Source organism: Pituophis catenifer, unplaced genomic scaffold (assembly GCF_029215685.1).
Source record: "Pituophis catenifer annectens isolate HBS135680 unplaced genomic scaffold, rPitCat1.0.hap2 SCAF_9, whole genome shotgun sequence".
Lineage (NCBI taxonomy): Eukaryota > Metazoa > Chordata > Lepidosauria > Squamata > Colubridae > Pituophis > Pituophis catenifer.
Genome location: NW_027256889.1, coordinates 12,461,953 through 12,475,998, shown reverse-complemented (window position 1 = coordinate 12,475,998; position 14,046 = coordinate 12,461,953). Strand labels below are relative to the sequence as shown.

At 43.6% G+C, this 14,046-nt stretch overlaps 1 protein-coding gene across 1 annotated transcript in view; it reads left to right on the top strand.

Moving 5' to 3' along the window:
* Positions 1-14,046, top strand: part of SERINC2 (serine incorporator 2) — a 36,694-nt gene that overhangs the window by 9,243 nt on the left and 13,405 nt on the right. The window contains exons 2-7 of the mRNA XM_070949294.1: positions 1,179-1,340; positions 3,816-3,997; positions 7,494-7,573; positions 9,193-9,330; positions 11,949-12,118; positions 13,503-13,593. Coding sequence (XP_070805395.1) covers positions 1,179-1,340; positions 3,816-3,997; positions 7,494-7,573; positions 9,193-9,330; positions 11,949-12,118; positions 13,503-13,593 — 823 coding nt within the window. The remainder of the gene's footprint in view (positions 1-1,178; positions 1,341-3,815; positions 3,998-7,493; positions 7,574-9,192; positions 9,331-11,948; positions 12,119-13,502; positions 13,594-14,046) is intronic.

Genomic DNA, 14,046 nt, shown 5'->3' with positions numbered 1-14,046 from the left:
TTTTGGTGGTTTGAGTTGTGTCTGACAATTCACTTAATGACTAAAATTATGATGGTATTGGAAAAAAAAATTGGTTTACGACCAATCCTTGCACTTGTTATCATCCCAGCATCCCCGTGATCACATGATCATAATTTGGGCACCTGGCAAGCGGCTTGTATTTGTGACTATTGTGGAGCCCTGAGGTCATATGATAATCATTTGTGACCTTCCCAGGGGGATCCCAACAAGCAAAATCGAGGAGCGAAGCTGGATTTGTTTAATGACCACAGAGGAAAAGTTAGATAAATAAACACATCGCTTAGCAACAGAAGTTCTGGGCCTAGCTGTGGAAGTAAGCCAAGGATTATTTGTGTGGCTTAAAATGGTATGCGAAACAAGTCTACGCGCTCATAATCTCACAAAGAGCAGATAGGATCAAGATGCATCAAGATGTTGAAGGATGAGTCATGCAAAATCCATTCCAGAAACTTGCTTAGCAGGACTTTTCCCTTAATTTTTCTCTTATCTCCATGGGGACATTATCACCAACTGGGAAAGAGAATAGATTTTTGTTTCCAAATCATATTCTAGACATTTTTATTTAAAATAACATTTATTCCTTAATGGTAGTTTTGGGTAGTTTGTTATTTTTTTAAAAAAAAAAAGAATATGTGGTCATGAAAAATAAATAATTTTGAAAAGGATTCCACACAGACATTATCACAGTTAACTTAGTTTTTGTTTCTAGGATAACAAACTATCCTAGAAACAAAAACTTAAGTAACTGTGACAATTTCCGTGTGGAGTCCCTTTTCAAAATTATTTATTTTTCACGACCACATATCTGTTTTTTAATTTGGAACATTTTAAATTTTACTTTAAAACATAATAAATAAACAAAATAAATGACCACGTACAAGGAAAAGAAAAAGTATATAGTGAAAGTGAAAAGATCTGGTAAAGAAAATTTACGGTTGTCATAAAGTTTAAAATTCATTTTCGTTGATGAAACAGTGAATATATGCAACATGGTATCGTTTTAAGAAATAATTGAAAATCGCAACGAAGCTCTAAACATTAATAGGAATATTGATATCACCCCTGTTCATCGTGATTCCTAAAATAAATGCATGTGATCTTATAAGAAAAAATATTCTTTGTCTTCTCACACGGCTGCTGCTTTTCTCTTTCGACAGGCATCATGTCTCTGTGGTTCAGCTTCTTGTTTGTTGTGTGGCTGCTGTCCTTCTACCAAGAATTCAACCGTAACACGTCTCAGCTTCACCTTGTTTCTCTTCTTGGGGACATTAGTGTCCATCATAATGATAATTCCAGGAGTTGAAGAAAAGCTGCACAAGGTAAGTAATCAGTGGTGGGATTCAAATAATTTAACAACCGGTTTTCTGCCCTAATGATTGGTTGGGTGGGCATGGCCATGGTGGGCGTAGCCATGGGGTGCAACAGGCAGCACTTGGCCTCCTGCACCCCCCTGGGAGCAAAAACGGGCTGCAGGGGAGGTGTCTCCCCCTGTTGTCCGCCAGCAGCCTGTGGAGCTGACAGCGGAGTTGGACAGCGATGAGGCTGAGGAAGAACATGGGCCAGTCCTGGAGGCTGGGGAAGGCCCAGATGAGGGCTCTGTGTCGGAGGCAGAGATGGGGCCAGGGCCATCGTGGAGACATGTGTGGACCCCGGAGCCTCCAGAGGCTGATAGTAGAGAGGCAGAGGAACAGGAAGAGCCTGTTCCTAGTGCACGTATGAGAAGAGCTGCCAGAAGGCAAGAGCAGATAAAGCAGAGAGGACGACTTGGGAGTAGGGCCAAGAGATGATTGGCCCCTCTCATAAGGCTTAAAAGGCCAGCAACGGCTCTTGGCCTCTTTGCTGGAAAACAACCGTTGAGAGATTTGCTTCGTGTTTGGATGTATTTCTTTCTTGTCAGCGTCTTCTGTTCCTGAACTGTTGCCAAGAAATGCCTTTGGCAGTTTGCCTAATTATCCCAAGGTCAGAGATAAACTGAAGAATGGTGTTTTGAGGACTTTGCTTTCATTTAATTTGGAATAAGATGAGAATGAGTTAATTTTCAGCCGTTTTAATAAAATCTGTTTGTTTTTGCATTTAATATTAACTACGTGGGCCTGGGTCACAACACCACCCCCCGCACCTGGTTTTGGGCCTAGTAGGCCTCCTTGCACTTACCTGGGAGCCAAAATGGGGCATGTGGGGATTCCTGGAAGGGGCGGGGTGGGGTGGGGTCAGACAGCAATTTAACAAACCGGTTCGCTTGAACCGGCCTGAACTGGCTGAATTCCATCACTGTGATCCACCACCACTGGATCAGTGGTGGGTTGCTACTGGTTCAGCCCAGTTCAGGTGAACCAGTAGTGGTGGTGGTGGGAGGCTCTGCCCACCCGCCCGGATGTCATCATGGACGCTCTTTGCATGCGCGGAAGCACCACGCGCAAGCAAAGTGTGCGCACATGTGCACTCCTGGTTTCGAACTGGTAGCGAAGGTAAGAGGAGCCCACTACTGATTGGGATACTTCCAGAATTGACCATAATGATTTTTCTCCCTACCCTCATACATGTATACATGTTATTTATTAAACTAATTCATATGGCTTTCTCCTTATGCCATTAATAAATATTTTGGGGCTTTAGAAAGCTCCCAATAAATACCCAAACTGCCTTTTGGTCCTTTAACCTTCCAATTAACTGCCGTAATTTCCTGAGCTCTTAGCTTCATAACAGACAAGAGTGAAAATTGGCAAAGAAGCCAATTTGTGGTCTGTTTGCTCTTTAAATTGTTTGCATAATGTCTTCCTTCCACATCTCACACTTGCTGTGTTTAAAGAGCTTTATCTGGTGGTCTTTTTGTGCTACCTCTATTGTCAAATCAATGGGTGGAGGGTGCTACTCCTGATTGGTTTGGGTTGTATGTTTCTCCATCACCCCATAGCTTTCCTGGTTGCTCAGATTCCCAGGTTGGGAAAAACCCCAAGGGAAGTGTGTGTCATCCCGAGTTTGGAATTGAACAGAAAAATAAAATGCCAGTGGAAGATGGAAAGATAATGGGGTCATTTGGCCTCCTCACCTCCACCAAAAGGAACAGTTTCCCCAAGTTTCTTTAACAAGGTTTATTGAAAGGGGAGAGGATGAGTGGTGTGGTGGCCTAGAGATGGAAACGCTTGTCTCACACTCAGAAGGTTGAGAATTCAATCCTAGGCTGGGACCGATGTTTCTTTATCAGGGCGCAAAGAGTTGTGAACAACTTTATCTGTTGTGAACTCCGCATAGGCATCAGGAAGGGCATCTAGCCAGTAAATGCTCAGTTCCATTTAGTTGCCCCAACTCCATCCCGTTAAAAGGGGTTACAGTAAAAGAAAAAAAATCTTTATCTTTTTCTTCATAAAAAAGATAAATGAAAGGGAGAGGAGGATGAGGTTACAAAAATCCCAGCAACTGGGATTGTTTCCCCTCTTTGGGATTCAGTTTAGTTCATGGATTCATAAGATGGAGACTTTTATCAATCTCTGGCTCATGTGACTGGGTAAAGAGGTTCTTCTCTTAATTTGATTAATTTTCTCTTAATTTGAGGAGTGAGTGGCTGTTTAGCATGTGAATCTCTTTGCAAACATGCCATTATATGGTCCATACACAACATGGGGAATTTCACCAACATTATAATATTCTCATTTGGAAATTATTGTATCAATAGGGTTTTTTGTTTTGTTTTGTTAAATTGAAAAATAATGCTGAGAAACAGGCAGGGAAATAATCAGTAATTGTTGCATTAAAGGTTAGGGCTTTTCTAAAGCTGTCTTTTTTCCTTTGACTAGCTTCCTGGATTCTGCGAAGGAAGCAGTTCGCCTGTGGGCATCAAGGTTGACTGTAAGGCCTTCCTGGGACTCAAATCAGTGTACCGCATGTGTTTTGCCACAGCTTCATTCTTCTTCTTCTTCGCCTTGCTGATGCTCTGTGTCAGGAGCAGCAAGGATCCCCGAGCTTCAATACAGAACGGGTGAGGCCCTTCATTCAGCTGATGCTATTCATGCTCGTGTTTTATCCTGTCCCAGAGCAGCAAAAAACCAGATCAGGGAAATCTGGGAGTTAATCAGTGGTGAAATCCAAATTATTTTACTACCGGTTTTATGGGCATGGCTTGGTGGGCGTGGTTTGGCTTGGTGGGCGTGGTTTGGTGGGCGTGGCAGGGGAAGGATACTGCAAAATCTCCATTCCCTCCCCACTCCTGGGGAAAGGATACTGCAAAATCTCCATTCCCACCCCACTCAGGGGCCAGCCAGAGGTGGTATTTGCCAGTCCTCCAAACTACTCAAAATTTCCGCTACCGGTTGTCCGAACTGCTCAAAATTTCCGCTACCGGTTCTCCAGAACCTGCTGGATTTCACCCCGGAGTTAATTCTGGGAGCCTTCCTTTGATTCAACTTGCTGTTTCGCTTGGTGTGTTTGTGTATCTGTGACTAAAGGCAAATGAAGCGGCAGAACCAATATTGATTTTGACTGATTTAAGGGCTTTTTCCCTTCCTTTTTTTTTCTTCTTCCTCCGGCATCATTTCAAAGCTAGTTTTTCCATAGCTGTCATCTCAGGACATTAAGCTGAACTTGATAGGATCATCATGTTTCACATTTAGATCCTGAGGTGAAACACAAACATATTTTACCTCAGGATCTAAAACATTGGTTGTTGTTGTTTTTTTAAAATTTCTGGCTTCTTTCTTGCACCCCCTCTTTCTCCATTGATCTGTTCCTTCCAAGCTTCTAATATATATATATATATATATATATATATATATATATATATATATATATATATATATATATATTAAACTTTTATGAAGTATAGTTCTCTTCTAGAAGTTGCCAAGATCATCTCTGGCAGAATTCCAGTCAAAAAAGAACAAGAGATCTAAGGAATAGATGAAAACATTGAAACCGACCTTGCCTGTGCAGACAGTTGGGTCAATTTTTATTGTGTATTGTCAAATTCAATTAAAAACTCTTAAGCAGGGCAAAACAAACTGCCCATGAAAAACAAAAGAATCAATGGACTTATGGATTTATTTTAAAGCCTTCAACACCCCCCCCCACATTGGAATTCAGGATTGAAAGGCTGTTCAGTTTATTTCTCCTTGTATTTTTTAAGTGTTCCAATGACTTGTTGAAATCCAGTTTCTCCCCATTAGTTCCCATATTTTACAGCTCTGTCTGTTGATGTAAAGGCTCTGAGGTGAATCTAAAGTCCAAGGCTTGTAGGAAGGGGGTATTAAATGTCTTCATGCCTTCCCTGAAACAGGACCGTGCGAGCTTTATAAATAAATCCTCTCTTAAAATAAAAGTAACCTTGTTCCATCAGTGACCTGGTTTAGAATACTAGTTTAGAATGCTATAGTTAGTATACTAACCCATACTATAGTTCCGTGATGGCGAGCCTATGGCACGCGTGCCACAGGTGGCACGTGGAGCCATATTGTTGGGCACGCGAGCGTTGCCCAAGCTCAGCTCCAGCATGCATGTGCGTGCTGGCCAGCTGATTTTTGGGCCTTCTGGACCCACTGGAAGTTGGCAAATGGGCTATTTCCGGCCTCTGGAAGGCTTCCGGTGGGGTGGGGAAGGCTGTTTTCGTCCTCCCCAGGCTCCTAGAAAGCCTCTGGAGCCTGGGGAGGGCAAAACAACGGGCCTACCATGCCCACCATGCTGTCACATGCCAAAACTCTTTTTTTCCAACAAGCAGGGCTGGCGTGAACCCCGCCCCCCTTTTTTAGTTTTTAAATGGTTATTAATTGTTTAGTTTTAATTTGTTAATGGGTTTTAATTCACACTGTTTTAATTCGGGCCAAAGTATATAATTCTTTTAATTAATTTTAAATTTTGTATTGTTATGTATTTTAGTTTTGGCTGTGCATCGCCCTGAGTCCACTAGGAGAAGGGCGGTATATAAATTGAATAAATAAATAAATAAATAAATAAATAAATAAATAAATAAATAAATAAAAGTGGGGGGGAGCATGGGATCGTGCGCGCATGCATGGGGGGGGCACGGCACCTAGAATTATGGGTGTGGGCACACACACGCATGACTACCCCGCACTCCCCCAGCTTTTGGCACGCGATGGCAAAAAGGTTAGCCATCACTGCTATAGTTCATCTTAGTTTCTGAATTGAACCTGTTCCTTGGCAAGGTCTTTAACAATGTTTTGTTACAGCTCATCTTAAAAATAGTCAGGTATGTCATGGAATCCGAACTACAGGTAATCCTTGATTTACAACCAGAGGTGGGTTTCAGCAGGTTCTGACCAGTTCTGGAGAACTGGTAGTGGAAATTTTGAGTAGTTCGGAGAACCAGTAGTAAAAATTCTGACTGGCCCCGCCCCCATCTATTCTCTGCCTCCCAAGTCCCAGATGATCGGGAGGAAATGGGGATTTTGCAGTAACCTTCCCCTGGAGTGGGGAGGGAATGGGGATTTTGCAATATCCTTCCCCCAGGAGTGGGGAGGAAATGGGGATTTTGCAGTATACTTCCCCTGGAGTGGGGAGGGAATGGAGGTTTTACAATATCCTTCCCCTGCCACGCCTACCAAGCCACGCCCACAGAACCGGTAGTAAAAAAATGTTGAAACCCACCACTGTTCACAACCATTCGTTTAATGACCCTTTGAAGTTACAAAGGCACTGAAAAGTGTTACTTGTAACCATTTTTCACCCTTGTGACCATTGCAGCATCCCCATGATCACATAATCAATATTCGGATCCTTGTCAACTGGCTGATATTTATGACGGTTGCAGTAGATCACCTTTTGTGATCTTCTGAAAAGCAAAATCAACGGGGAAGTCAGATTCACTTAACAATCATGTTCACTGACTTAACAACTGCTGTGATTCACTTAACAACTGTGGCAAGAAAGGTCACACATTGGGGAAAACTCCCTTAACAAATGTCTCACTCAGCAACAGAAATGTTGGGCTCAGTGGTGGTCATAAGTCAAGGACTGTTTGTAATGAAGGTTGTTGTAGGTTAGCTTGACTTGAGTTCAGCCATATGGTCTGAACCTGGAGTAATGCTTAACTTATCACAAAATCATAATTAGTCCTTCAGGAAAATGATGCCGTTAGAATATCTGCAAAACAAGGACTGCTTTTTATGGTCATTTCTGGCACTTCCTGGTTTATTTTTTTTTTCACAGTTTGGCAGAATGAAAGGGCAGCTATAAAAATGCTGAAGAAAAGATTAGTCTTTGCCCACCTCACATGCAATTGCTCAAAAAAAAAAAATCTAATAATATCTATTTGGGTTGGAGGGGTAGATGTTGTTCATTGCTGGAACGTGAAAAATAAATAGGGAATATTAGTGAGGACAAAGGATGCTGAGAACCTGATCAAATCACAAAGCCAGCCGATAGCTTTGTGTCCTACAGAACATGTTTGCTGGTGAGGGATACCTTAGTTGACTGACCTCTTCTACAACTCTAAAGAGAAATTTTCTTGCTGCCAACTTCAGGTTTTGGTTCTTCAAGCTCCTGATGCTGATTGGAATAACCGTGGGTGCCTTCTATATTCCCGATGGAACATTCACATCTGGTAAAAGAAGCCTTTTCCATGTATTAAAATGAATCTGTGATGCAAAATTCTGTTCATATGGATGCAGGCATTGCCTTAATTAAAGGGACTGTCTCAGGGCTGAAGAAAGAATAGAATAGAATAGAATAGAATAGAATAGAATAGAATAGAATAGAATAGAATAGAATAGAATAGAATAGAATAGACAATACCATACCATACAATACAATACAATACAATACACAACACACAATACACACTGCACACTATAATACAGTACACAATACACAATACACTACACAATACACTACACAATACAATACACAATATAATACACAATACACAATAGAATAGAATACACAATACAAAATATAATATAATACAAAATACAATACAATACAATAATAGCCAAGTGTAATTGGACACACAAAGAATTTGTCTTTGGTGCATATGCTCTCAGTGTACATTAAAAAAAATACATTCATCAAGAATCATAAGATACAACACTTAGTGATGGTGCTTAAGATTAACTTTGGATTTTAAGAAAAGGGACTCAGTTATCAGCGTTTTTATTTATTTTTATTTTATTTGTTAAATTTATTTAATGCCTTTCTCATTGTGGGGCCATTCTAGGCAGCTTAACAATAATAAAAAGGGAAGAAAAGGAAAGAAATGCAAACAGAACAGAAGTGAAATAATAGAACAATGAAATAAACAATGACAAAGGAACCTGTGAGAATAATACATCAATTTGATAACCGAAAGATGGATGGGTAGAGAGCAGAGAGCAAGGCGGAGAGAGGTGAAGTCTGCCATCAATCTAGCAGCCACATCCAGGGAGGTGGGCTAATCTGAGGACTAATTCTTAGATAGTCTGCCTTCAAAAATATAGAACCTCTGAGACAAATATTAAGATAATGGGCTACTTGATGGCCCATGTGTTGTGCAGGCCTAATGTATGCCAAATTTCGGAACAGGGAGAAATTAAGGCTGAGAAAAATTATAATCCATTTAAAGCTGACATTGCTTCCAAACTGTTTTTAAAGCTTACCCATCCTGCAGGCCTCTGTGATCAGGGGTGGGATTCAGCCAGTTCGGACCGGTTCGAGAGAACCAGATGCTAATTTTACATCTGGTTTGCTGAACCAGTAGTTGCAAGGACTAGCTGGCCCCGCCCACCCTGGCCCTCCCCTCCCAGGAGTCTCCCCGCGGCTTGTTTTGGATGCCAGGTAAGTACAGGGCCCGCGCGGAGGCTCTGGGAGGGTGAAAAATGGGCCTCCCGGAAGTTCCAGAAGTCTGGAAATGGCCCCGTTTCTGGCCTCTGGAGTGCCGCTGGAGCCCAGGGAGGCTGTTTTCACCCTCTCAGAGGCTCGAGGAAAGCCTCCGGAGATTGGGGAGGGTGAAAACACACCCCGCACCACTGTGGTGCAGGAGGGCCAATTAGGCCACACCCACCATGGCCACACCCACCCAGCAACTGGGCAGAGAACCGGTTGCTAAAATTCTTGAATCCCACCTCTGTCTGTGATATATTTAAACTTCCTCCTGGGTAGTTTGTTGTCTCATTCATGGATGGTAGCATGAGAAAAAGTTGAGAGTTGACTATCTTGTGTCTCTTGTGTGTTTTCTCCCCAATGAAGTCTGGTTCTACTTTGGCGTGGTCGGTTCCTTCTTCTTTGTCCTCATCCAGCTCATCCTCTTGATTGATTTTGCCCACTCCTGGAGTCAAATTTGGCTGCGCAATGCGGATGAAGGCAACAGCAAGTCCTGGTATGCAGGTCTGTACGAAACTCACCTGTTCATTTGGGATTGAAATTTGGTGCTCCCAAGTGTGGATGGATGGATGAAAGAACGAATCTCTTTCCCCATCATGATGCTCCAGATCTGATGGGACTGGTGTTCCTCAAATACTCACCTAATACACATAGTCCTCGACTTATGACCACAATCAAGCCCAACATTTCTGTTCCTAAGTGAGACGTTTGTTGAGTTTTGTCCCATTTTATGACCTTTCTTGCCACAATTGTTAAACACATCCCTGTAGTTAAGTTAATCTATCTAAATTAAGTGAATCTGACTTCCCCATTAACTTTGACCCCGGGATACTGCAACCATCATAAATATGAGCCAGTTGCCAAACATCCTGAATTTTAATCACGTGACCAAGGGGATGTTGCAGTGGTTATAATTGTGAAGAATGGTCATAAGTCACTTTTTTCAGTGCCATCGTAACTTTAAACGGTCACTAAATGAACCGTTGAAAGTTGAGGACTACCTGTACAGAAAAAAGCCAGATGTGTTGGGAGAAGTGACTCTGGTTCAGCATATCTGGAAGGCCAAGATGCCGGGGCGGGGGGGGGGGAATGAAAATGGGATGGAAAGCCTTTCAAGCAAAGGGTTACAGGCGCTGTTTGAATTCAGTAACGGGCTACATTTGAGTTGAATTGAAGGAGGGACGAGGTCAGAGTGGGTGAGGTTAGGAGAAAAACTGGACTCAGTTGGATTTTGCTGCATCCTTAACACATACATGTCCTTCATGTTATTCCCTTTTGCGTAAGTAATTCTGTGCAGAGCATGGAGAAAGAATAAGAACTAGTAAGCCAAAGAAAGTAAAGGCATGAGCCGTGGTGGCGCAGTGGTTAGACTGCAGTACTGCAGGCTACTTCTGCTGATCACTGGCTGCCAGCAGTTTGGCAGATCGAATCTCACCAGGCTCAAGGTTGGACTCAGCCTTCTGTCTTTCTGTGGTGGATAAAATGAGGACCCAGATTGTTGGGGGCAAGAGGCTGACTCTGTAAACTGCTTAGAGAGGGCTGTAAAAGCACTGTGAAGCAGTATATAAGTCTAGGTGCTATTGCTATGAGATACGGGGAGAGGGGAGAAGGAAACATAGCTTGAACTTAACTTTTAAATTTGTGTCTAACATCTCCAAACTGTTGGAATGAAAGCAACAGAATGCTGGTTAGCACTGTAATCTGTAGACTAGAGAACCTAGCTGGCGTAGAATAGCAGGGTCATGTTTAAGGTAAAACTAGGGTCATAGGATATTATTGCACTTGTGTCATTTTACCCCAAGTGCCCCATAACTGAAAGATACTATCCTTGCTGTTAGCATGAAATGCTACATGTGAACTACTGTGTTTCCCTGAAAATAAGACCAGGTCTTATATTAATTTTTGTTCCAAAAGACGCATTAGGGCTTATTTTCCAGTTAGATCTTATTTTTGAGGAAATGTACTAAATGCACCCATCTGGCTGACAATCTTAACTCGGGCTTATTTTGGGGGTAGGGCTTATATTACGAGCATCCTGAAAAATCATGCTAGGACTTATTTTCTGGTTGGGTTTTATTTTCAGGGAAATACTGTAGATGCGGCTAAGACTAGAACAAACTCTACATCTTTCCATATTACTAAACAATATTGTGTAAAAGCACTGATTTAATTAAAAGCACTCAGGAGCCTGAGTGGCGTAGGAGGCTAATGCCTCCTATTAAGGCAGCATTTAACATCCAGCTGCCTGCAATTACTGCGAGTTCAATTCTCACCAGGCTCAAGGTCGACTCAGCCTTCCATCCTTTCTAAGGTGGGTAAAATGAGGACCCGGTTTGTGGGGGCAATAAGCTGACTTTGTATAAAATTTACAAAAGTATGAAGGCTATTGCTTAACGCATTGTAAGCCGCCCTGAGTCTCCGGAGAAGGGCGGCATATAAAAATAAATAAAAATAAAAAAAAATAAAAAATAAAAAAAATAATAGCAATAGCACTTAGATGTATATACCGCTTCACAGTGCTTTTACAACCCTCTCTAAGCGGTTTACAGAGTCAGCCTATTGCCTCCAACAATCTGGGTCCTCATTTTACTGTCCTCAGAAGGATGGAAGGCTGAGTCAGCCTTCAGCCGGTGAGATTCGAACTGCCAAATTGCTGGCAGCCGGCAATCAGCAGAAGCAGCTTGCAGTACTGCATTCTAACCACTGCGCCACCATGGCTCATTTAATCTAATGCTATTAATCTAGGTACTTTCCTTGCATTCAGTCACCGTATCCCTTCTACCTCATTAAATATCACAGTTCAAAGGCATTTTTTCTAGGGCCTCCGCACCCAAAGTTTGAATGGGCCACCTGGAGCTGGGGCTTTGGTTGTAAACCTCTTACTAAGCCTGAATTCAGATGTACAAACCATGATGGTGGCATTCATGTAATCCATGAATCTAAAAGCATAAAGTTAACTAAAGTAAACTAACTCAAAGCAAATAAACAACTAATATGATGGCGTAACCCACCATTGTTGAGCTAAGGGGTGTATCAGGCAAATCTTCAGCATGTTGAAGCAAATGCCTCATAAATTCTACATTGTCGGATCTGATGGGCCTTTCCCTCCTCCTCTTCCGCAGCTCTGTTTTTCTTCACCTTTCTGTTCTACGCTGTCTCCATTGCTGCCATTGTGCTACTCTACGTCTATTACACCAAATCAGATGGCTGTACTGAAAGCAAGATCTTAATCAGCCTCAATCTCATCTTCTGCATTGTGGTCTCTGTGGTCTCTGTACTGCCCAAGGTCCAGGTAAATACTTCAGGGATGGGCTGCTGGGGGTTCGCAGGGCTTCGGGAGACCCTCTAGCTAAGATTCTGTGCAGTTCGGAGAACCCCCAAATCCCACTCCTGGCTGGCCCTGCCCTGCCCTACCCACCCCACCCCTCCCAGTAGTCCCCACATGGCCAGTTTTGGATGCAGGTAAGTGCAGGGTGCACACGGAGACTTGGGGAGGGTGAAAAATGGGCCTACTGGAAGTCCGGGAAGGTCGGAAATGGGCCCGTTTCTGGCCTCCAGAGGGCCTCCGGAGCCTGGGGAGGGCAAAAATGCCCCCCACCTGCTGTGGTGCAGGAGGCCGAATAGCCCACCATAGCCACACCCACCCAGCAACTGGGCAGAGAACCCCTTGCTAAAATTTTTGAAGCCCGCCCCTGAAGTAATTGTGCTCAGAGTGTATTGTGAACCATTTATGTATATCTTTCCCCATCGCCTTCATCTTAGATAGAGTGAGGGTAGACATTTACAATGTAATATGTATTATTTATTGTCATTATTTTATCATTAAAAGTAATATGGCAGATTTAGGACCTGGGGGATCCTTCGTAGTCGCCAAGTGCCTTCTAAAAACCAATTTTGCCAGCCTAGGGAAAAACCTGAGAATGGAATGCCATTCTTGCAACAGGGAGCAGGCTGTTCCATCACTACCATGAGCTTCTTTCCACATAGCTGGGGATCCTTCTGACTGTTATCTGCTAGCATCTATGGCAGGGGTGTCAAACTCAAGGCCCAGAGGCCGGATCCGGCTCACGGGGTGCTTAGATCTGGCCTGCGGGGCTGCCCTGGAAACAGCAAAGGACCGGTCCGTGGTGCTTCTGCCAGTGAAAACAGAGCTCAGGAGGGCCACCCATGGCCCTCCCAAGCTCCTTTTTCGCTGGCAGAGAGTTGCAGGAGGCTGTCGCAGCCAAAAACGGAGCTTGGGAGTCCATTTTCGCTGGCAGAGCGTTTGGGGCACCACAGGTGCCCCTGCTGACACGAGTGATGTCAAGATGGCCACGCCCACCCTGGCCACACCCCCTGGCCCTCCCAAGGTCAAACACAATCCTGATGCAGCCCTCAATGAACTTGAGTTTGACACCCCTGAACTAGAGCAATAATATCTAGAGCAGGGGTGTCAAACCGGCATTGTCACGCCAGGATCACGTGACGTATTGGGACTTTCCCCCCCTTTGCTAGACTGGGTGGGGGCAGGGCCAGGTTGCGACGCATCCAGCCCACGGGCCGTGAGTTTGACACCCTTGATCTAGAGCAATCAATGAATATGATCATGGTAGCATAGTGCGAAGGAACCCCCATTATTGTACCTGGTTTGCCCTGAATCTGTTTGGGTTTTTTTTGCTCCTTATGTTTCTCTACAGGATGCTCAGCCTCATTCTGGCCTTCTCCAAGCCTCCATCATTACCCTCTACACCATGTATGTCACCTGGTCAGCTTTGGCCAACGTACCAGGTAAGCCGTGTTACTCTGTTGATTTTTTGAAGGCTTTGTGCCTTTTTTTTTTTTTTTTAAAAAGATGGAACCTGCTTCTTAAAAAGAAATGTCCAACATGGTACCCGACCAAGCCAAGAGAAATTCTCTCTCGAGCTCCATTTTCGCTGGGAGAAGGCACCGCAGGCCGGTTCTTTGTTGTTTCTAGGGCGGCTCCGTAGGCCAGATCTAAGCACCCCAAGGGCCAGATCCGGCCACCGGGCCTTGAGTCTGACACCCTTTGTCAAGTTTCCGAAAGATGGCAAGTTGAAAGCTTTGCAAAGTTGACACCCTTGTTCTAACAGACATGCCTGGATTCTTGGACTTTTAAACATCTTCCATTACTTTTTTGCCAGTTTTCTCTACAAATTCAGGCACAGTGCCCTCTTCTGGGGAAAAGAACCCCACCTTTCATGATTCATGCTGGACGGAGAG